This window comes from Carcharhinus amblyrhynchos, chromosome 13 (genome assembly GCF_965287045.1).
Source record: "Carcharhinus amblyrhynchos chromosome 13, sCarAmb.v2.hapA, whole genome shotgun sequence".
NCBI lineage: Eukaryota > Metazoa > Chordata > Chondrichthyes > Carcharhiniformes > Carcharhinidae > Carcharhinus > Carcharhinus amblyrhynchos.
This window is the reverse complement of record NC_137336.1, coordinates 12,630,790-12,654,044: the sequence shown is the minus strand read 5'-3', so window position 1 is coordinate 12,654,044 and position 23,255 is coordinate 12,630,790. Positions and strand designations below refer to the sequence as shown.

The 23,255-nt window shown below is 44.5% G+C and overlaps 1 protein-coding gene across 4 annotated transcripts in view; it reads right to left on the bottom strand.

Moving 5' to 3' along the window:
* The window catches only part of LOC145351719 (glutamate receptor 1-like), a 215,923-nt gene that overhangs the window by 103,248 nt on the left and 89,420 nt on the right, over window positions 1-23,255 (bottom strand). For all 4 annotated transcript variants that reach the window (XM_080201294.1, XM_080201296.1, XM_080201295.1 and 1 more), the window contains exons 3-9: window positions 19,651-19,890; window positions 15,638-15,822; window positions 13,382-13,435; window positions 9,771-9,932; window positions 8,387-8,554; window positions 7,232-7,336; window positions 6,625-6,735 (exon numbers count right to left, since the gene is read on the bottom strand). In XM_080201294.1, the coding sequence (XP_080057420.1) occupies window positions 6,625-6,735; window positions 7,232-7,336; window positions 8,387-8,554; window positions 9,771-9,932; window positions 13,382-13,435; window positions 15,638-15,822; window positions 19,651-19,890 (1,025 nt within the window). The remainder of the gene's footprint in view (window positions 1-6,624; window positions 6,736-7,231; window positions 7,337-8,386; window positions 8,555-9,770; window positions 9,933-13,381; window positions 13,436-15,637; window positions 15,823-19,650; window positions 19,891-23,255) is intronic.

Sequence of the window (23,255 nt, the reverse complement as noted above, 5' to 3'; positions counted from 1 at the left end):
TGCTATGCTCCATTCCATCTCACTCAGGATCCGAGTGGAACCCTGTAGTGTCCCAACTCAGAATAATGAAATCTGGGATCAAACTTGCTCTGTGCTGACTGGGCATGTACACTCACTCAACCACCAACTGCCAAAAACCAATCAGTTATTTTAAGATCAGCAGGAAGGTAAACTGTCAGGAGATTGTTCAGAGAGAAAGCCAGGTTAAGTCATTAGCTAAGGGGGTGGCAGATGGAGTACAATGTCAGGAAGTTTGAAATTATCCACTTTGGCAGGAAGAATAAAAAAGAACATTTTTTTAAAATGGTGAGTGACTGGGAAATATTGATATTTTAGGAGGATTTGGGAGTCCTTGCATATAAATTACAGAAAGTTAATATAGAAGAACAGTAAAACATCAGGAGGGCAAATGATATGATAGCCTTAATAGTAGAAAGTTGGGCCTTAAGTATAAGATAGCATTTTTGTAATGTTATTGAAACTTACAGGACACTGCGAGGCCTGGATAGAGTGGATATGGAGAGGATATTTCCATTAGTAGGAAAAACTAGAACCGGAGGGCACAATATCAGACTAAAGGCACGATCCTTTAAAACATGGATGAGGACGAATTTCTTCAGCCAGAGACTGGTGAATTTGTGGAACTCTTTGCCGCAGAAGGCTACGGAGGCCAGGTCATTGAGTGTCTTTAAGACAGAGATAGATATAGGTTCTTGATTAATAAGGGGATCAGGAGTTATGGGGAAAAGGCAGGAGAATGGGGATGAGAAAAGTATCAGCTGTGATTGAATGGTGGAGCAGACTCGATGGGCCGAGTGGCCTAATTCTGCTCCTATGTCTTATGGTCTTATAGAGGTCTTTGGTTAGATTACACCATAGGTGCTGTGTACAGGGGTCGCTTTAGCTCAGTTAGCTGGACAGCTGGCTCATGATGCAGAATGATGCCAACAGTGCAGATTCAATTCCTGTACCAGCTAACCTTCTCAACATTGCCCCTCACCTGAGGTGTTGTGACCTTCAGGTTAAATCGCCAGCAGCCTATTGCCATCTGGGATGATGGCGACTTTACCTTACTGTGTACAGTTTTGGTCTCCTTACCAAAGGAATGACATACTCAACTGAGAGCAGCTATAAGAAAAGTTTATTCGATTGATTCCGAGGATGAGGGGGGCTGTCTTTGGAAGAGAGATTGAGTAGAAGTGGACTTATCCTCTCTGAGATTTAGAAGAATGATACGGGATATTATTACAGCAGACAAAACATTGGAGGGATTATTTTACCTGAAGAGCCTGGAGCACAGCTCATTGCCTTATGATAAGGAGGCGGCCACTTAAGACCATAAGATGGCAGAGCAGGAGTAGGCCATTCAGCCTACTGCATCTGTTTTGCCAGTCACTGTGCTTTAGGACTGAGGTGAGAATTCTCTAAATAGATGATGGTGGATACTCAGTTGTTGTACATGCAAAACTTAGAGGGATAGAATTTTGTACATCAAGGAAATGAAGGATATGGGAATAACGTGGGAAAGAAAATGTTCAGCCCAGATCTTATTGAGTATTGGAGCAGGCCAGAAGAGCCATTTGGCTGACTCATGACCTCATTCTTTTGTTCACATGATTGAATTATTTGCTCTCATGTTCTCCAGTCTGCGCCAACACCCAGTTCCTGAAAGTGAAACCTTGAACCTTTTCATCCACAGTTTACTGAGTTTTTACTTCCCACAACTTGACATCTTTCTTTCATTGATGTTTCCTGTCAATGGCACTCGTTCTACAGGGCACAAATCCCGGGTGGTTTCATTCACATCACTGGGTACAAACAAACGGGGAGTGACCAGGCTGCACTACCCTCACTCCCAGAGCAGGTCAGACTGGGAGTGAAGTCGTGTCCCTCAGGACTTGAGACAAAACACCTCAATTCCCACTGTGTAAACTATTTGTGTTGGTCTCCGAATTGTGTAAGGCCAGAAGATCTGAGCTATACTGCCAGGTGCTTAATTGTATTTTGTCGGTACTAAGAAACCCTATAATGCAGAAGGAGGCCAACCAGCCCATTGAGTTTGCATCAACAATAATCCCACCTAGGCCCTATCCCCATAACCCCACACATTTATCCACTAATACTGCTAATCTATGCATCCCAGTATACTAAGGGCAATTCAGCATGGCCAATGCATCTAACCCGCACACCTTTGGACTATGGGAGAAAGCCTGAGTACCCAGAGGCAACCCACACTGACATGGGGAGGACATGTAAACTCCACGCAGACAGTAACCCAAGCCAGGGATCAAACTCAGGCCTCTGCAGCTGCAAGGCGGCAGTGCTAACCACTGTGCCACCATACCTCCCAGGGATAGCATTAGTCTCTCATGGAAATAAAGAGCTTGACTACCAGCTTCTTAAACCTGCGCTCACATTTTGAAAGGATTGTTTGTTCTATCCAAACATGATAGACACAATTTGAAGCTGGAGATTTCCTGATTGTTTGCTGATGAGATCTTTTCAAATGGATTTCACATTGGGCTTCAGTTATTCAGCAACAGACGCGCATCTCAACTATAACAACACAGCTCGGGATCTGAATGCATATAGCATTCAAAACAAAACGGATGAGCTGATTGAGATAAACAAGTACGATGTGATAATCATTGCAGGGACATGGTTGCAGATGACATATATTGAGACCTGAATACTGAAAGATAAGTGACATTTAGAGAGGGCAGCAAATTATATAAAGTGCACAGGTAGCTCTATTCATCAAAGACAGTATTAGCACAATTACATTCCAACAAGGAATAAGAATTCTAAGGGGAGGACCCACCGTCCAAGGTGAAGTAAAAAAATTAAAAGATAGTATCAAAGAAAAAGCGTTTACTTGTTCAAAGATGGGTGGCAGGTCAGAAGATTGGACAGAATACAAAAAACAGTAAAGAATAGCAAAAAGATTAATAAGGAAGGAAAGTTAGAGCACAAGAGACACCTAGCTAGAAAACAGATTCTACAGATATTTTAAAAAGAAAAGATGTAACTAAGTGAGTGTTGGGAATTATTAATGCAAAATAAGGAGGTTCATAGCTACTTGAAAGTGGAGTCACAAGTGGACAGGGTGGTGAAGAAGGCATTCAACATGCTTGGTTTGATTGATCAGAATATTGAATACAGGAGTTGGAACGTCTTATTGAAGTTGTACAAGACATTGATAAGGCCACACTTAGAATACTGTGTACAGTTCTGGTCACCCTATTACAGAAACAATATTATTAAACTAGACAGAATGCAGAAAATATTTACTAGGATGCCACTAGGACTTGACGGTTTGAGTTATACAGAGAGGCTGGATAGACTGGGACTTTTTTCCCTGGCGGGTAGGAGGCTTGGGGTGATCTTATAGAGGTCTATAAAATAATGAGGGGCATAGATCAGTTAGATAGTCAGTCAACATCTTTTCCCAAAGATAGCGGTATCTAAAACTAGAGGGCATAGGTTTAAGGTGAGAGGGGAGAGATACAAAAGGGTCCAGAGGGGCAATTTTTTTCACACAGAGGGTGGTGAGTGTGAGCAGAGGAGGCTGCTAGAGGTAGTAGTAGAGGTGGGTACAATTTTGTCTTTTATAAAGCATTTAGACTGTTACATGGATAAGATGGTTATTGGATATGGGACAAATACGGGAAACTGGAACTAGCTTAAGGGTTTAAAAAAAAGGGTGGAATGGACAAGTTGGGCCGAGGGGCCTGTTTCCATGCTGTAAATCTCTATGACTCTATGCCTCCAAGACTAAATGGAAAGGGGGAACTCAAGAAAATTACAATCACCAGGGAAGTGGAACTGAGAAAATTGTTGGAACAGGGATTGACAAGTCAAGGGTCCTATTGGATTTCATCCTAGGTCTTAAAATAAGTCGCTAGTGAGATAGTTTATACATTGGTTTACTTTTCCAAAATTCACTAGATTCGGGAAGGCTCTGTTAAATTGGAAAATAGTGAATGTAACTCTTTTATTCATAAAGGGAGGGAGACAAACAGCAGGAAACTATGGGCCAATTAGTTTAATATCTGTCATAGAGAAAATGTTAGAAGCTATTATTCAAGATGAATTAGATAAACTCATTGTAATCAGGCAGAGTCATGAGAGGATACGTTTTTTGAAAAGAGTCACATTGTGCTATGGATGAATGGGAACTGGTGGATGAACTGTACTTAGATTTCCGGAAGGCATTTCCAGAAAGCATTTGATATGGTCACAGATCAAAGGTTATTGCGGAAAATATATCATGGTGTAGTGGATAACATTTTGGCATGGTTAGAAGAATAGGTAACTAACAGAAAATAGGGAGCAGTCATAAATGGTTCATTTTCTGGTTTGCAAGATGTAACGAGTAATGTGTCATGTGGAACAGTACTAGAACCTCAACTTTTTACAATTCATATAAATGACTTGAATGAAATGATTGAAAGTACAGTTGCTAAACTTTCTGGTGACATTAAGTATGACAGGTCTGGCACAATGTTTTTCTTGTATTTAAAACTATTGTTCTCCTCAAGTAGCTAGACAAAGTTGCAAAGTGGTTTCAAGATGATTTATTGAGAAACTGCAGCACTGCAAGACTGCTACTAAGTCATTCAGACAAGTCAGAGTGCAGAGTTCAGAAATACACAAGCAATTATAGTTTCAACTTCAAATAAAAGTAATAAGCGTATACCAATAAAAGTATAGGAGTTATCTCTATTCAATAACAGTTATTGATTAAGGTTACATCATGCATTCATAAGGATATAATGTCCAATTATAACTTGTGAATGTTATATCACAAGCAATGATAGCTATAACTCTGAACAATGGTAAATCAACCTCCCTTTCCATGGTTCCTTGTTCTAATGGGTAAACATGAGCTGCAGCAGCACATTGTTCAATTAAATGGTCCTTGACTCTTATCTGGGTCTGTTTTAATCAAGACCTGTGGTTTCACATATTTTTCTCTATGCAGCTTACGTGATTTTTAAACTTGTGTGATTAACCCTTTCATCATGAGAGGTAGAAAAGTAAAGAATAAAAAAGAAGCACACTACCTCCATGTGACACATGAGAAATTGAAGAGCTTTGTGGTGTAGAGGGATCTGGGTGTCCTACTGCACAAATCATAAAAGGCTAGTATGTGGGTACAACAAGCAGGATGAATGTAAGGTTAGGGAGCTTATGCTTCAGTTATGCAGGACATTGGTGAGACCACATCTGAAGTGCTTCATGCAGCATTGGTCTCCTTATATCAGAAAGGATGTAAATGCATTAGGAACAGTTCAGAGAAGGTTCATTAGGTTAATACCAGGAATTAATACAAGTAAAACATCCCTATTTGTGTACTAAATGAAATAGTCATGGTAATGAGTGATGTAGATCATGATATAACAGTGATATGAGTTGTCATACGCGGGACACTCAGTGGAGAGAACGGAACACTCTGTACTCATGAGACGTGTTCCTACTTTGTAACCTATCTTTCATGTAGTGTTAATAACCCAGTTGGAGAAAGGAGTTGAAGGGGGAATGCGTCTTGGTATGTTCAGGATACTGGAAATTGTTTAGGATGAGCAGAAGGTTGCAAAGTGTGTCAGCTGGGAGGGAGATAACGGTTGGTGCAAACCTCATGGGATGACACTTCCACCTGAGATCTGTCTCAAGAACATAGCCTGAGCCTTTGTCGTTGCTTGCAGCTGTCACATTGCTGTAGCCAGCCAAACCTCTTCAGTGCTAAAACTTGATGTAGACATCACTGATGTTTCAGTTACTGAAATATGTCAGAATCTAACACTTTTAAGTGATAGTTTCTTTGGATTTACCCTATTTCCGCTGGTGGAAAAACTTCAGGAGAAAGTGGGTGGAAACTTATAATTAAGGCCAGTCTATCCAGTACTGACAGCAGGAAACACTCCTTCACACTTAGAGAAAAAGTAAAGTTCCCTCCCCACAAAGCTGCTGAATTAGTGGGATTAAATTCTAAAAGTTATATCGGAGGCTGATAGATGTTTTAAACAAAGGCCGAAAAAGCTGGAAATGCTCAGGGTCTAGCAAGAGGGAGAGATAACATTTTGGGTCAGTGAGGTTTCCGAATAGTCCATTGACCTGAAACGTTAACTCTGTTTCTTTCTCCACCAATGCTGCCTGACCAGCTGAGTATCTTCAGCATTTTTTGTTTTATCTTCAGATTTCCAGCACCTGCAGTATTTCGCTTTAGTTATGGTAGCATTTTATGGAAGGACATTGAAGCTTACAGAACTGTAGCAGGTAAATGGAGTTAGGGTGCCTATCAGCCATTGACTCGATAAATGGCAGAACAGACACAACAGACTGAATGGTCTCCTCCTGTTAATATGATCCTTGAAGCCTTTCAGAACATCGTGTCTCATGCAGCATACATTGTGTAACTATTTCAGAAAAATACCTTAACAACAGGTGAAGGTTCAGTCCCTGGAGCCTGTTCTGTTATTCAATGAGATCATGATGGGTCTCTTACTTATTGCTATCCACCTGCCTTGGCTGCACATTAGGAAATGTGAGAAGTTTGTTGTTCCAGTGCTCAGGTCACTCAGAAACCCAATCATTAATAATACTCAGAACTGTAACACTTACTAAGATTGTCGTTACAAAATATGTTCGATTCTGGATGCCGCTGGTGTCGTTGCCAGTGTGATGGTCCCCTGTAGTTGCGACAAACTTGTCATCTTCGTTCCAATAACCAATCTGTAAAATGCAGTGTTAATAGCAAGGGCAACGTGACAAGGAGGTGATTTGATTTGCTCGTTGTCTGTGACAAATAATGCTAAAGCACCATTGCAAATATACCAGAATCGGGACACTTGATAAACCTATCATTTCATACCCACCTTCTCAGAATAGCCATCAGACCATCTGTCCATGTCATTTTATCTCTTAAATCCACCTCCTCACCTTCACTTAATATCCCTCAACCCCATCAACCCCACCTCGCCAAACTACACATCTGCCTTCTCTGCATCTTCTAAACCCATCTACATCCTTTTGAACAATATCTTTGGAAGTACTAGTGGTTTGAGAGGATGGGTGGATTCAACGGATGAGTAATTTGAGGTATGGATGGTTAATTGCAATGGGGAACAAGTGATGTGGGGTATGGAAGGGGTGAGGGTATGGATGGGGTGAGGGTATGGATGGGGTGAGGATATGGATAGTTTGGAGGTACTGTGTAATAGACATTTACCTTTCTAATTCCATCGCTTTTCAGCTCCAGCACATTGACGGTGTAGTTGGTCCGATGTCCGTATTCATTAAATTGAATGTTCCCAGTCAGTCCGTCACTGCGAACCTGGAGGGCAATCAAAAATAAAACAAACGTTATCACGAACAGGGAGCTCTATTCTGTATCTAATCCCATGCTGTACCTGTCCTGGGAGTGTTTGATGGGGACAATGTAGAGGGAGCTTTACTCTGTATCTAACTCCATGCTGTACCTGTCCTGGGAGTGTTTGATGGAGAAGTGTAGAGGGAGCTTTACTCTGTATCTAACTCCATGCTGTACCTGTCCTGGGAGTGTTTGATGGAGAAGTGTAGAGGGAGCTTTACTCTGTATCTAACCCCATGCTGTACCTATCCTGGGAGTGTTTGATGGGGACAATGTAGAGGGAGCTTTACTCTGTATCTAACCCCGTGCTGTACCTGTCCTGGGAGTGTTTGATGGGGACAGTGTAGAGGGAGCTTTACTCTGTATCTAACCCTGTGCTATACCTGTCCTGGGAGTGTTTGATGGGGACAGTGTAGAGAGAGCTTTACTCTGTATCTAGCCCCATGCTATACCTGTCCTGGTAGTGTTTGATGGGGGAAAATATGGAAGGCGCTTTATTCTGTATCTAACCCCATGCTGCACCAGGGACCTGTGTTCATTCCAGGCTTGAGTGATTGTGGGTGGGATTTTCCGGCCTCACTCATCCCAAAACTGGAAATTCTCACCCAAGTTCAACGGACCTTTGGATGGTCTGTCCCCTTGCCTGCTATGATTACCGTGGCAAGATGGGAAAATTCCCTCCAGTGTGTGTGGAGTCTGCGTGTTCTCTCCTTGTCTGCATGGATTTCCTCCGAGTGCTCTGGTTTCCTCCCACAGTGCGAAAGACATGCTGGTTTTTTACAAAGATGTGCAGGTTAGGTGGATTGGCCATGGTGGATGTGTTGGTTTGTGGGTTAGGGCAGGGGGAGTGGGCTTGGATAAGATGCCCTTTTGTTAGTCTATATAAACTCGCTTGGCCAAATTGCTTTCTTTTGCACAGTAGGGATCCTTTGCTTCTATCTAACTCCACGCTCTACCTGCCCTGGGATTGTTTGAGCAGACAGTATAGAGGGATCCCCTGTGATGGTGTAATACCTGCTGTAAAGCTCGTTGAATATCAATCCCTTGACCCCAAGGCACGGCCGGGTTTGCCAAACAATCTCCCGCGTTGCCTCTCCGCGAGATGTCAATCCGTGTCTTGCGCAGATACTTGAAGGCTTCCGATAGCACAAGTACTCCATCAAAGGTCATGGCTGATGTGTACTGTCAGAATGGAAATGGATATGGTGTGTGAGTGAGCATGTATCTGAGAACTGGGACGTGAGAATCCAGAGACTACCCTGGTGAAATGTTTCAGACAAGTGAGAAGCTGACAGCGTGTGAACAGCAAGCTGCTGAAATCCTCAAGTGCCTGAAAGACTCACTCTATCAATAGGGGTTTATTCTGACACTGTTATCTGGGCTGTTAATGCCTCTCTGCACATTATTGTCCTGGACAGCCGCGTCAGTGGACAGGATGCACTGAGCTCTGAACCTGCATACAATTAACAATCACAGCAGGACCCAGAAGGAGTTCATTTAAGATGCACCCTTCACCCATCCCCATCCCATTATCAACCCACCTAAAGTTACAAGCCAGCAATTAGAATCAGCCCCAAGAGGGGAGTCACACTCTTTATCCAGTTCTGCATTTCAATCTCATCCCTGACTCCCAGACCCTCCTCCTCCCTTTCTCCCCACCCCACTTCCCATTATGCTGACATAGATTGTGGAGAATGGCACACTTTGTACTGAGAATGCGACTATAAATACTGAGGCAAGGTCACACTGGTATTCTCTTGCCCAGAGCCTGTCGATGCTCAGTGATTGAGGATGTTCAGGACTGAGATGGATAGATCTTTGTGCTGTACAATAAGGGGCTCACAGTGTTGTGGAGGGAGGTAGGGCAGCAAGTGGAAGTTTGGGTGGTTCAGGGGTACAGTTGCATTGTGAGTACTGTGCACACACATTTACTTTTCCAATTCTATCACTTTTCAACCCCAACTCATTCACAGTGCCTTTAATTTGATGGAAGTATTTATGAAATTTCCTCTGCTCTCTCTCGAGTGCGGTCACATTATTTCCGTAATGCAGTGACCAGAACTGTGTGCTGCACTCCAGTTAATATACATTTCATACTGTACCAGCCATAACCTGCTTGCTCTTAGATTTTCTGTCTTTGTTTATAAGGGAAAATATCGCTTATAGCTTGTTAATCACCTTATCAACATGTTCTGCAGCCTTCCCCTGAGTGAAGCATGTAGCAGATTGGAGGGATCGAACGGCCTTTACCTATTCCTATTTCTTCTGTCCTTATTAACAGTTGCTCTGAGCCTCAACCACATTATTTTTGCTGAGCAGGAGTGACTTACTGACTTCACCAGGAAAGATTGAATACTGAGTGGGGGAGTGAGCTGTCCAATGTACTGAAACTTCTTACCTTCAGTTTATGCCCCTCAATTCCCTGATACTCTTTGCCATCCAGTTTCTTCCAACGCTGCAGGAATTTTGAGACTTGAGCACTGTCAGGCCGCACAATCTGAAAGCCAGTCACATTCGCCCCTGCGTACTGGAACTTATCCAGATCCATGTCCAAGAAACCCTTCCACACAAAACAAACAAAGAGAAACAGGTTACCTGTGGGTGCTAGGACTGTTCAATAGTTAAAGGCCACTGAGCTGGGAGCTGGGGCAGCATGGTGGCACGATGGTTAGCATTACTGCCTCACAACTCCAGGGGCCAGGGTTCGATTCCTGGCTTAGATCACTGTCTGTGTAGAGTTTGCACATTCTCCCCATGTCTGTATGGGTTTCCTCCAGGTGCTCCGGTTTCCTCCCACAGTCCAAAGATGTGCGGGTAGGGGCATTGGCCATGGCAAATGGCCCCTTAGTGTCCCAGGATGCGTAGGTTAGAGGGATTAGTAGGGTAAATATGTGAGGTTACGGGGATAGAGTTTCGTTGGGGTTGTTGTCAGTACAGACTCAATGGGCCAAATGGCCTCCTTCATCACTGTGGGGATTTTATAATTCTATGAGTCAAGGCTGGTCTCTCACTGAGCTAGGATCCAGGGCTAGTCACTCACTGAGCTGGGATTTGGGGCTGGGCTCTCACTGAGCTGGGATTGGGGGCTGGTCACTCACTGAGCTGGGATTGGGGGCTGGTCTCTCACTGAGCTGGGACTGGGGGCTGGTCTCTCACTGAGCTGGGATTGGGGGCTGGTCTCTCACTGAGCTGGGATTGGGGGCTGGTCTCTCACTGAGCTGGGATTCGGGGCTGGTCACTCACTGAGCTGGGATTGGGGGCTGGTCTCTCACTGAGCTGGGATTCGGGGCTGGTCTCTCGCTGAGCTGGGATTGGGGGCTGGTCTCTCACTGAGCTGGGATTGGGGGCTGGTCTCTCACTGAGCTGGGATTGGGGGCTGGTCTCTCACTGAGCTGGGATTGGGGGCTGGTCTCTCACTGAGCTGGGATTGGGGGCTGGTCTCTCACTGAGCTGGGATTCGGGGCTGGTCTCTCACTGAGCTGGGATTCGGGGCTGGTGTCTCACTGAGCTGGGATTCGGGGCTGGTGTCTCACTGAGCTGGGATTGGGGGCTGGTCTCTCACTGAGCTGGGATTTGGGGCTGGTCTCTTTCTGGGCTGGTCTCTCACTGAGCTGGGATTCGGGGCTGGTCTCTCACTGAGCTGGGATTGGGGGCTGGTCTCTCACTGAGCTGGGATTTGGGGCTGGTCTCTTTCTGGGCTGGTCTCTCACTGAGCTGGGATTCGGGGCTGGTCTCTCACTGAGCTGGGATTGGGGGCTGGTCTCTCACTGAGCTGGGATTCGGGGCTGGTGTCTCACGGAGCTGGGATTGGGGGCTGGTCTCTCACTGAGCTGGGATTTGGGGCTGGTCTCTTTCTGGGCTGGTCTCTCACTGAGCTGGGATTGGGGGCTGGTCTCTCACTGAGCTGGGATTCGGGGCTGGTCTCTCACTGAGCTGGGATTGGGGGCTGGTCTCTTTCTGGGCTGGTCTCTCACTGAGCTGGGATTCGGGGCTGGTCTCTCACTGAGCTGGGATTCAGGGCTGGTCACTCACTCACTGAGCTTGGATCATTTAAACTGCCCCTAATCCTTCTGTCAATTACTTTAAATCTCAGCCTTTTGGTTTTTTCATGTTTATCTGAAAAGCAATTGGTTTTTCTTATCCACTCTATCTATGTTTCCATAATTTTTGCACTTCAGTAAAATCTCCTCTCAGAATCTTCTGCTCCAAAGAAGATAATCTCAGTCTTTACAATTTTTCCCCTGTTGTAAAACTGTATTCCCATCAACGTCTGTTTGGCCAAGTTAAATTGCCCCTTACTGTTCCAAGGTGTGGAGGGTAGAGAAATTGACCAAGCTAAATTGCCCCTTCATTTCCCAAGCTGTGTAGGTTTGGAGGATTAGCCATGGTAAATATGTGGAGTTACGGGGATAGAGTGGGGGAGAGAGCCTGGGTAAGATATTCTGTCAGAGAGTCGGTGGGCCAAATGGCCTCCTTGTAGGGATTCTATGATTCCCTCTCTAGCGCAATCGCGTCCTTAGTGGAATGCCGTGAGCAGAAAGGTTTGCAGTTCTCCAGCTGTGGTTAGTCAGTGTTCTGTATTATCCTTTCATCGCCTGGGGAAAGTGCTCTGTTTTAAGTAATAAAATATCCTGTATCCTTGTCAGCCATCTTTTCTACCTGTCCAGCTGCCTTCAGGGATTGATAGGTACGCAATCCCAGGTCACTCTGTTCATCCACAGTTCTCTGTGTCCTGCCATTTATTGAATATTCCCTTATCTTCTTTGACCTCCCCAAATGCGTCTCTAGATTGAATTCTATTTGCCTTTTGGTGCTCACCTGTCCATTGATACCTTCCTGCAATCTACAGCAATTCCCCTCATTGTCAACCACACAGCCAATGTTTGTGTCATCTTCTTAATCCTGCACGCCTCCACCTTCCCCCCCTCCCTGCCCCACCCACCCCTTCCCTCCCCACATTTCACTCAGAATTATAGAATCCCTACAAGGAGGCCATTTGGCCCACCGACTCTCTGACAGAGTATCTTACCCAGGCTCTCTCCCCCACTCTATCCCCGTAACTCCACACATTTACCATGGCTAATCCTCCAAACCTACCCATCTTGGGAAATGAAGGGGCAATTCAGCTTGGTCAATTTCTCTAACCTCCACGCCTTGGAACAGTAAGGAGTGATTTAGCATGGCCAATCCATCTAACCTGCACATCTTTGGACTGTGGGAGGAAACTAGAGCACCCAGAGGAAACCCACACAGACACCGAGAGAATGTGCACACCATTACTTTTATGCTGTACCCCAGTCAGAAAAAAAAACTTGTTGACTATTACGTCTTTGCTTTCTACTACTGAACCAATTCTGGATCCAACTTATCACTTGTCCTTGAATTCTATGTTTTTTTTAATAACCTGGCTGCTGGGGAGATCCTTGTCAAAAGCCTCACTAAAATCCCTGTAGATGTCATTAAATGTACCTTCATTACCTCCTCAAAAAATTCAATCAAAATAGTCAGACCTCACCCGTCTCCTACAAATCCACGCTGTTTAATTTGTACCTTATAAATGACGATTTATACTTTCCTTCCGAAATCATAGAATCCTACAGTGCAGAGGGAGGTCTGCACTGACCACAATCCTACACAGGCCCTATCCTCAAAACCCCATGAATTTGCCCTAGCTCGCGCCCCTGACACTAAGGGGCAATTTAGCATGGCCAATCGACCTAACCCACACATCTTTGGACTGTGGGAGGAAACTGGAGCGCCCAGAGGAAACTCATGCAGACACAGAGAGAATGTGCAAATTCACACAGATAGTGACCCAAGCTGGGAATCAAACCCAGGTCCCTGGTGCTGTGAGACAGCAGTGCTAACCACTGTGCCATCTTTTCAACAATTTTCCTACCATTGTTGCTAGATTGGCTGCTCTGTGATCATTTGGATCATCCCTTTCTCCTTATAAGAACAACAATGCAGCATTAATATTCCTGTGGTAAAGTTGTGATGTAAACCTACCAGGCTGGCAAAGATGTACTGATATCCTCGGATGTGCTTTCCAATGTTGATGATCTGAAAATGCAGAAAATACAACACGTTCTGTTACTTGTGTCAAAGGCAGCTCAAGGTTTGTCCCATGTGATGGGTGTGAAAACATTAACCATCTACCCGGACAGCAAGCTTCTTAAACCCAGCCTCCGGGTCCCAGAACTCTGCTCCATCTCCGAGAACTCGGAAAGGATGGAGCGACTCTGAGGAAATGTTGTATAGAATTAGACACCAGCTTCAAGGAGGATTAAAAGGGAGCTGGGTGAAATGAGGTGAAATAATTGCTCAGAAAATTCTGAAGCCCACAGCATCACTTGCTACAGCAGAACAAATAGACAGCACTGCCTGTGGTGTGAGAAATGTAAGGCCACAAAATGATTGAGCAAAGAACAACTTAAACCTTGGGCTTTTTGCAGACAGAGAAATTGGCTCATCTCCCATCAGGAAATTCTCCTCCACCGGAAGGCTCTCCTTCCATCAGTTCACATCAGCGAGGACAGGCTATTTACTGATCCCGCTATCAATAAACATTTACCCTCATGAAGCATGGAGCATGGGAAAGGGCATAAAAACACTCATTCCATGGACACAGAATTACTCGCACACTGACTCACACACTCACTCACTCACACACACATACTCACACATGCACACGCACACACACACACACACACACACACTCTTTCTCACACACGCACTCTTTCACACACTTACATACACACACACACACACACACACACGCTCACTCATTCACACACGCACACATACACAGAACCACATACACACACACTCACACATACAGACTGACTCACACACACACTCACACACACACACACACACACTCATACACACACACACTTTCACACACAGACTGATTCACACACACACTCACTCAGACACACACATACACTCACACACACACTCACTCACACACATGAAATGACTCACACACACAGACTGACACACACACACACTCACACACACAAACTCACTCACACAGAGGCACGTGCAGACACACACACACACACACACACACACACACACACACACACACACACACACACACACACACACACACACACAATTTGTATGAAAGGAAATTTGGCATGTCAGCTACGACTCTCACCAACTTTTACAGATGCACCATAGAAAGCATTCTTTCTGGTTGTATCAAAGCTTGGTATGGCTCCTGCTCTGCCCAAGACCACAAGAAACTCAAAAGGTCGTGAATGTAGCCCAATCCATCACACAAACCTGCCTCCCATCCATTGATACTGTCTACACTTCCCACAGCCTCAGAAAAGCAGCCAGCATAATTAAGGACCTCACGTATCCCAAACATTCTCTCTGCCTTCTTCCTTCGAGAAAAAGGTACAAAAGTCTGAGGTCACGTACCAATCGACTCAAGAACAGCTTCTTCCCTGCTACTGTCAGACTTTTGAATGGACCTTCCTCGCACTAAGTTGACCTTTCTCTACACCCTAGCTATGACTGCAACACCACGTTCTGCACCCTCTCCTTTCCTTCTCTATGAATGGTATGCTTTGTCTGTATAGCGTGCAAGAACCAACACTTTTCACTGTATACTGATACATGTGACAATAATAAATCAAATCAAAATCAAGAACACACCCTGGCTCATCCTCTCCCTAATTTACCTTGAAACAAATGGTTTATTTTCAAAGTGAACCACATTGCTGTGGGTCTGGAGTCATATGTAGGCCAGACCAAGTAAGGACTGCAGATTTCCTTTCTGCAGGGCATTAGTGAAACAGATGGGCTTTTTACAATAATTGATGCCAATTTGCTGGTCACCGTTACTTAGACAGCTTTCAATTCCACATTTTAATAATTGAATTTAAATTTCACCGGCTGCCATGGTGGGGTTTGAACCTATGTATCCAGAGCATTAATCTGGGCCCCTGGATTATTCATCCAATGGCATTACCAGTACACCACCATCTCCCACTGCCTACAGGAGGAGAACTTCTTAAAGTGAGTGGTTCATAACTGGTAGGACTTTCCAATATAGTTGGCCCTCCAGGCCGATTCCTAGCTCAACGGCTCTCCCATTGCCATCTCCATTTCGTCTTCAGATTGATCCCACCCCCTTCATCATCACCCCCCCCCCCCCCCACTTAGCCACTCCTCCTCTGAGTACCCTCTTTTCCAATTGTCCCTCCCCCCACCCCAACCCCGGCTGCCTAGTGTCTGTCCCAGGGTCACCTGATTCATGATGGTGCTGAGTTTATCGGCCTCGCAGTCGATGATGACGTGCCGGTCCTTTTTCTTGTCCAGGTCTTTGAAAAGCATCCGATAACCTTCTTCAGTGGTGGTCTCGACACTGACTGCTGTCACCTGCCAGTTTTTCTCTGCTGCCGTGTCTAGCACTTTCTGGAGGACGGACAATCCTGAACAGGAACAAGAAATGTCAACCTTCTACAGGGTCTTTGCCATCAAACCCAAGGAACATTCAACTGATCACTGAGAATCATTTTGCTTAGCTTCAAAGTCTTCCCATTTTGAATTAGCTGTGTTCTCTCTGAGTACAGGTGAGAAAAACTGAGACAGAGATAACATTGTCACTTGGAAATACATAGAATAATAAAGATTGTTACAAAGATGCAGAAAAAAACAGGGGATTACACACAGAAATACTGGACTTTATAAAGACCTGAGTTTTATATTTTAAAATGGGCACAAACCCCGAGGGTGGTCATGAATGTGCAGTTAATCACTGGCAGCAATGGCTGTATGGTGTTTCTCTAAGGGACAATGGAACTTCTCCTTGTGAATCCAGACAAGGTATTTCCAAAAGCATCCAAAGACTAATTGTCCTCTCTGGTAAAAAGACAAAGGGACAGAATTGCCATTCCACCTTGAACATCCTGATTGTAATTGCCCAGACTGACCAGTGTATTCTAGCTTCCTCTCGGAATACACAAAGGAGGGAGTTTAAAAATCTGCTTTTTAAAGGTTTTTTATCTTTAACCCTTTAAATCTGTGCGTGTGTGTGTGCGTATGTGTGTGTGTGCATATGTGTGTGTGTGCATATGTGTGTGCGCATGTGTGTGCACACATGCATGCATATGTGTGTGTGCACCGCATGCATATGCGTGTGTATGTGTATGTGTGTGTGTGTGTGTGTGCACATGTGTATGTGTGTGTGCTGTGAGGGTAAGCAGCTGCAAGTTTCCCACATTAAAGGGTGTGTGATACAGTGACTGAAGCAGGACTCTACAAAAATAGCTAAGAATGTCTAAAACTCTCTCTCTGACTGTGAAACTAACCACCCAGCAAAGGGATCACAATTGGAAAAAAGGAACTGAGATTTCTCTACCAAACGACAGAACACCTGAATCAAAGAATCAACTATTTGACTGCAGATGTCAACTGTTCTGGAATAAATTTGTAATGACCACAATGCTTCATCATCTACCCCTCACAACTTCAGTACTTTCCATATAACCTTTATTTATATTTACTTATTATTGAACATAATTCTTACTTTTAAATCTGTATGAACGTAAATACATGTGTTTTATCATCTCTCCCTTCCATTTTAATAGCTAATAAGCTTTATTCATCTTAACTCAGCCTGGTTAAATTGGCAGCTTTTTATACAGAAACAGATATCCAAGAAAAAGGGAACCTTATTAGATTAAATCTTATTGCCTCCAGCAGAGGATGAGTTGAACAAAGGCAAGGAATCAGTTATCCCTCCGCACCCAGGTTTGGAATAATTTTGGGGTTATCCCAGGCAGACAGAAAAAAAGAGGGATATTGCCTGGATCAACAACTTTTGGGGAACCTCACCTGGGGCTGGTTGAACAACATGTTAAAAGCAAACTGTGTTTGAGGAACTTGATTAGGTTTTTGGATGAAGAAATGTAGTTGATGAGGGCAGTGCAGTTCATCGAATCATAAAATCCCTACAGTGCAGAAGAGGCCATTCAGCCCACTGTGTCTGCACCGACTCTTGACAGAATATTTTATCTAGGCCCTCATCCCTGCACTATCCCTGTGAGCCCATACATATCCCATGGCTAATCCATCAAACCTACACAGTTTGGGACATTCAGGGGCAATTTAGCATGGCCGATCAATCTAATCTGCACTTCTTTGAGCAGTACGGTGGTACAGTTGTTAGCACTGCTACCTCAGGGTGATTCTAGCCTTGGGTGACTATGTGGCATTTACATGTTCTCCCTGTACCTGCATGAGTTTCCTCTGGATGCTCCAGTTTCCTCCTACACTCCAAAGATGTGCTGGTTAGGTGGATTGGTCATGCTAAATCATGTCCCAAGATATATATGTTTGGGAGATTCATAGGATAAATACTTGGGGTTATGGGATAAGTCTGAGGAAATGTCGGTGCAGATTTGATGGGCAGAATGGCCTCCTTCTGTACCATAGGGATCCTATGATAGCCACTAAGGGGCAGCTTAGCATGGTCAATCCTTCTAATCGACACATCTTTGGACACTAAGAAGCAATTTAGCACAGTCAATCCCCTACCTAACCTGCACATTTTTGGACACTAAGGGGCAATTTACCATGGCCAATCCACACAACCTACACATCTTTGGATACTAAGGGGCAATTTAGCATGGCCAATCCATGTAACTTGCACATCTTTGGACACCAAGGGGCAATTTTAACATAGTCAATCCATCTAACCTACAAACCTATGGACACCAAGGGGCAATTTAGCACACACCTTTGATATTGGCATATAGACAAGAAAGTTTGATAAATTGCCATTTAATAGACTTTTTTAAACAAAAAAAAGCCCTTGGGATTAAAGACACAGATAAAACTGAGATACAAAATTGGCTAAGAGACGCAAAACAGAAAGCAGCAGTGAACAGTTGTCCCTCTGACTGGAGGGAAAGATGTGGATGTGCCGGCGTTGGACTGGGGTAAACACAGTAAAAAGCCTGACAACACCAGGTTTTAGTCCAATCGATTTATTTGATAGTAAACTCACAACTTGTGAGTTTACTATCAAATAAATCGGTTGGACTAAAACCTGGTGTTGTCAGACTTTTTACTGGAGGGAAAGATGCAGTGGTATTCCCCAGGGATCAGTATTGGAACTGCTGCTCTTTTTGATATGTACAATGACAGACTGGGTGCACAGGGAAGAATAACAAGTTTGCAGATGAAATGAAACTCACTGTAGTAAACACAGGGGAGGATAGTAACAGACTTCAGCGGGGAGACATAGACAGACTGGTGCAATGGACAGAGATGAGGCAGAAAACATATAACGCAGAGAAGTGTGAAGTGATAGATTTTGTTCGGAAGAATCAGGAGAGGAAGTATAAATTTAAACAGAACAATTTCAAAGGAGGTGCTGAAACAGAGAGACTTGGGAATGTATGTACACCAGTCTTTGAAGGTCTCATTGCAAGTTTGAAGACTGTTAAATAAAATTCTGCTCTGTTAGTCATAAAATCATTCAATCATAGGACCACACAGCATGACAGGAGGAGAATGTGCCTGTCACATCTCTCTCTGAGAGAGCTATCCAATTACTCCCACTTCCCGTAGCTCTGCAAATATCTCCTTTTTAGTCAGACATGACAGACCTTTAACAAATCCACACTGATTCTCTTTGATTGACAGACCATAGAATCATACAGTGCAGAAGGAGGTCATTCAGCCCATCGAGTCTGCATTGACCACAATCCCGCCGAGGGCCTATTCCTGTTACCCCACGTATTTACCCGACTAATCCCCCTGACAATATGGGGCAATTTCGCATGGCCAATCCACATAACCCGCACATTTTTGGACTGTGGGAGGAAACTGGAGCGCCCGGAGGAAACCCATGCAGAGAATGTGCAAACTCCACACAGACAGTCACCCGAGGCTGGAATCGAACCCAGGTCCCTGGCGCTGTGAGGCAGCAGTGTTAACCACTGTGCCACTGTGCCCACATAGCTAATATGTATTCAAGTTCTCAGTCACTCAGTGTAAGTGTAAGAGTTCCCCAGAACTAACATTTAAAAACAGGAGGGCCTGTATTTTCCTAGTTTCTCCCTTCCACCCATTCCTCATCTTAAAAGAAAAGTGATTCTCGCTCGTGATTCCTGAATCGGGAAAGCCCCGGGATATTAATGAGTGAACGGTAATATTCACAGAGATGTTGTAATGCTTATTGTGATTAGAGTAATGGTTACCGCGAGGGTTGTATAATGCTCCTATGTACGATGGGATGAAAGTTTATTTACCGCGATCAGCATCGTAAATATACACAAACTTCTGCCATTTGTAATGTTCGATGAGGCTGAGCAGGGCATTCTGAAGGTCGGGTCTCATCTGAATGACAAACTGGTTGGAGGTATCGACGGGGAAGCTGGGAGTGATGAACGAGAGGTGCAGAGCTCCGCAAAACGAGGTGAGTGTGTTTACCGTCTTCCTGTCGTAGAATCCAAAGATCGCGTAGACCCCGCGAGCAAACAGCGAGCAGACTGAAAGAGAAAACACTACATGTCATTCCGCCGCTCACAGCAAATCAGATCTGGGAAAGTACAAATCTATTTGGAAGTAAGAAGGTGTTAAACATCAGCAGCGGGAACGTGGAGTCAGTCAACATCTGAGGGATAAACATTTCCGCTGGGGTCCTTGTCACAGCAGTCTGGGTCCGACAATCAAAATCTAATGAGTAAGCAATGAGTCAAACTTTGAACTCCCTGCTGCTGCTAAATGATCAGATTGTTTGCTCTCCAGTACAACATGGGACATGAAGTTCCTCCTATTAAATAAAGTTAAATTAAAGTTTATTTGTTAATATCATAAGTTGGCTTAAATTAACACAATGGCGTTACTGTGAAAATCCCCAAGTCGCCACACTCCAGTGCCTGTTCGGGTACACTGAGGGAGAATTTAGCATGGCCAATGCACCGAACCAGCACAACTTTCGGACTGCGGGAGGAAACTGGAGCACTTGGAGGAAACTCACGCAGACACGGGGAGAAAGTGTAGACTCCGCAAAGACAGTGACCCGAGCCAGGAATCGAACCCAGGTCCCTGGCGCTGTGAGGCAGCAATGCTAACCCCTGTGCCTCTGTGCCACCCACGGTGATCGGCCTGCTTCTCTGCTCTCCAGTTCTACCTGGGCGGGAAGTTTCTCCAATTAAATATTGGGACAATTGAAGCCACTGGGGCGAATTTTTCCATTCCACCCGCTACAGGAATTATTGCGGGCAAGGGTCGGACCATGGGGAGGTCCTTGGGTGGGATATTTTGGTTTCGGGGTGACCATGGCTGGAAAAATCCCCCCATTGTCTCCCAGCTACCCACTCCATTCCTCTTTTCTGGCAAATACACGTTGCTGAATCAGACTATTCACAATCTTAATTCCAAGATGAGGTTCTGACCACATAACTGCACCATGACTAAGACCACCAATCATCTCCTCCATAATACCTTCATACTCCGACCCTGCACATTTGCTGCTCAAATCCTCATCTATGCCTTTGTTGTCAAAAATTGGTTATTCCTCGTGAGCCTCGCTTACATTCTTCTCTCAGCAAATCTGTGGAGAGTTGGGGGCATGGTGGCAATGTTACTGTGCCAGTAATCATGATGTGGGTATGCCGGCGTTGGACTGGCGTAAACACAGTAAAAAGTCTGACAACACCAGGTTTTAGTCCAACCTATTTATTTGATAATATTCTCACTAGCTTTCGAGGGGACAGCCTCTTCGTCAGGTGAATGGAGAGGCTGTCCCCTCGAAAGCTAGTGAGAATATTATCAAATAAATAGGTTGGACTAAAACCTGGTGTTGTCAGACTTTTTACTGTGCCAGTAATCCAGAGGCCTAACCTAATGGTCAGGAAATGTCTGGGTGCCAATGGCAGCTGGTGGAACATTAATTAGTAAATCAGGAATATAAAGCTAGTTTCAGTAATGGTGACCATGAAACGATCACCGAATGTTGTAAAAAAAACCCCATCTGGTTCACTAATGTCCTTTAGGGAAGGAAATCTGCTGTCCTTACCTGGTCTGGCCTACATGTGACCCCAGAGCCACAGCTGATTCTTCACTGCTGAACAAGCCCCACAGTTCAAGGGCAATTAGGGATGGGAAACAAATGCTGACTTTTCCAGTGACACCTACATCCCATGGAAGAATAAAAAAACTCGAACCCAAAATCTTGCTGTCCCCTATCTTTACTTGCTCCAAGTGCTGTTCCCACATGATGCCTGTGTTTGCTGACCTATATAAGTAGCCTCTTAAGCAACATTTCGATTTTAGAATCATCATCCTTGCTTTCAAATGGCTTCATAGCCTCATCTCACCCTATTTCTGTAACCCTCTCCAGCCCACGATGTATATGCTTATCTGATAAGAACACGAGAACTAGGAGCAGGAGTAGGCCACTCAGCCCCTTGAGCCCTTTAATATGATCATGGCCCTGAATACTAGCCATTCTCTGCTCTCTGGTTTAGAGAATTCCAAAGATTCACAAGCTGGTTTGCAAGACAATGTCTCCTCAGCTAAGTCCTAACTGGCCTCAGCATCTACCCTGCCAAGTCTACTCTGAACCTTACAGGGTGAAATTTGTTCACTTGGGTCCATCTTTGACATTGATTCCTTAGGGCAGACAATAATGCGGTTCGCTACTCGCTTCTTTTGCACAATGTTCTTTCATGATAACAAAGAGGAACACAGTGGATGGGATTTTCTTGCTATGCTCACCCCAAGACTAGAAATTCCCACCTTTGATTTGATTTGATTTGAGTTGTTATTGTCACATGTATTAGTATGCAGTGAAAAGTATTGTTCCTTGCGCACTATACAGACAAAGCATACCGTTCATAGAGAAGGAAAGGAGAGGGTGCAGAATATAGTGTTACAGTCATGCCTAGGGTGTAGAGAAAGATCAACTTAATGCGAGGTAGGTTTAGCATGGTTCACTGAATTTTCTGTCCCGCTCGCCACAGGAATCGTAACGGGTGGGACGGGAAGATTCCACCCAGTGTCACTGGGCAGATAGTGACTCCTCAGTGCTTCCTCCCCCTTCAGAATGAAGATAAAGCTGCATTGCGCTTCTTCAAACCAATCTCCCATTCTTTCACAATGGCATGACCTCTCATTCTTCCAAACTCCCATTCTACTCAAATTTCCTCAGAAAACAATCCTCTCATTCCCAGAATCAACCTAATAAACTCTTGTTGCACTCCATTTCCCAAAGTATAGGCTTCCTTGGGTACGGTAGCTAAATCTGTACATTGTACCTCAAACAATGATTCACTAAATTCTCTTGCACCCTCCTGATGTGGCCAGTATTTCTGGGCTCTGCTTATGGATCATCAAGGAGGGAGCTTTTACTGAGGTCCTCTCAAAAAATTCCATGGTATTATTTTGAAATAGAGCAATGGGGTTCTCCTATAGAGCCACAGAGAGGTTAGGTGCAGAAAGAGGCCATTCAGTTCATTGCACTGCACCAGCCAAAAAAGAGAAAAAAGATATTAGCTGCCAATTTTAATCCCACAGGCTCCTCAGTGCCTTGGTGCCAGTTTTTTCTATTCATTTGTGGGACATGGGCATCGCTGGCCGGCCAGTATTTATTGCTCATCCCTAGTTGCCCTTGGAGGGCAATTGGAAGTCAACCACATTGCTGTGGCTCTGGAGTCACATGTAGGCCAGTCTGGGTAAGGACGGCCGATTTCCTTCCCTAAAGGGCATTAGTGAACTAGATGGGTTTTTACAACAATCGACAATGGTTTCATGGTCATCAGTAGAGACTTAATATCAGATTTTTTTTATTGAATTCAAATTCCATCATCTGCCATGGCAGGTTTTGAAACCAGGTCCTCAGAATATTAGC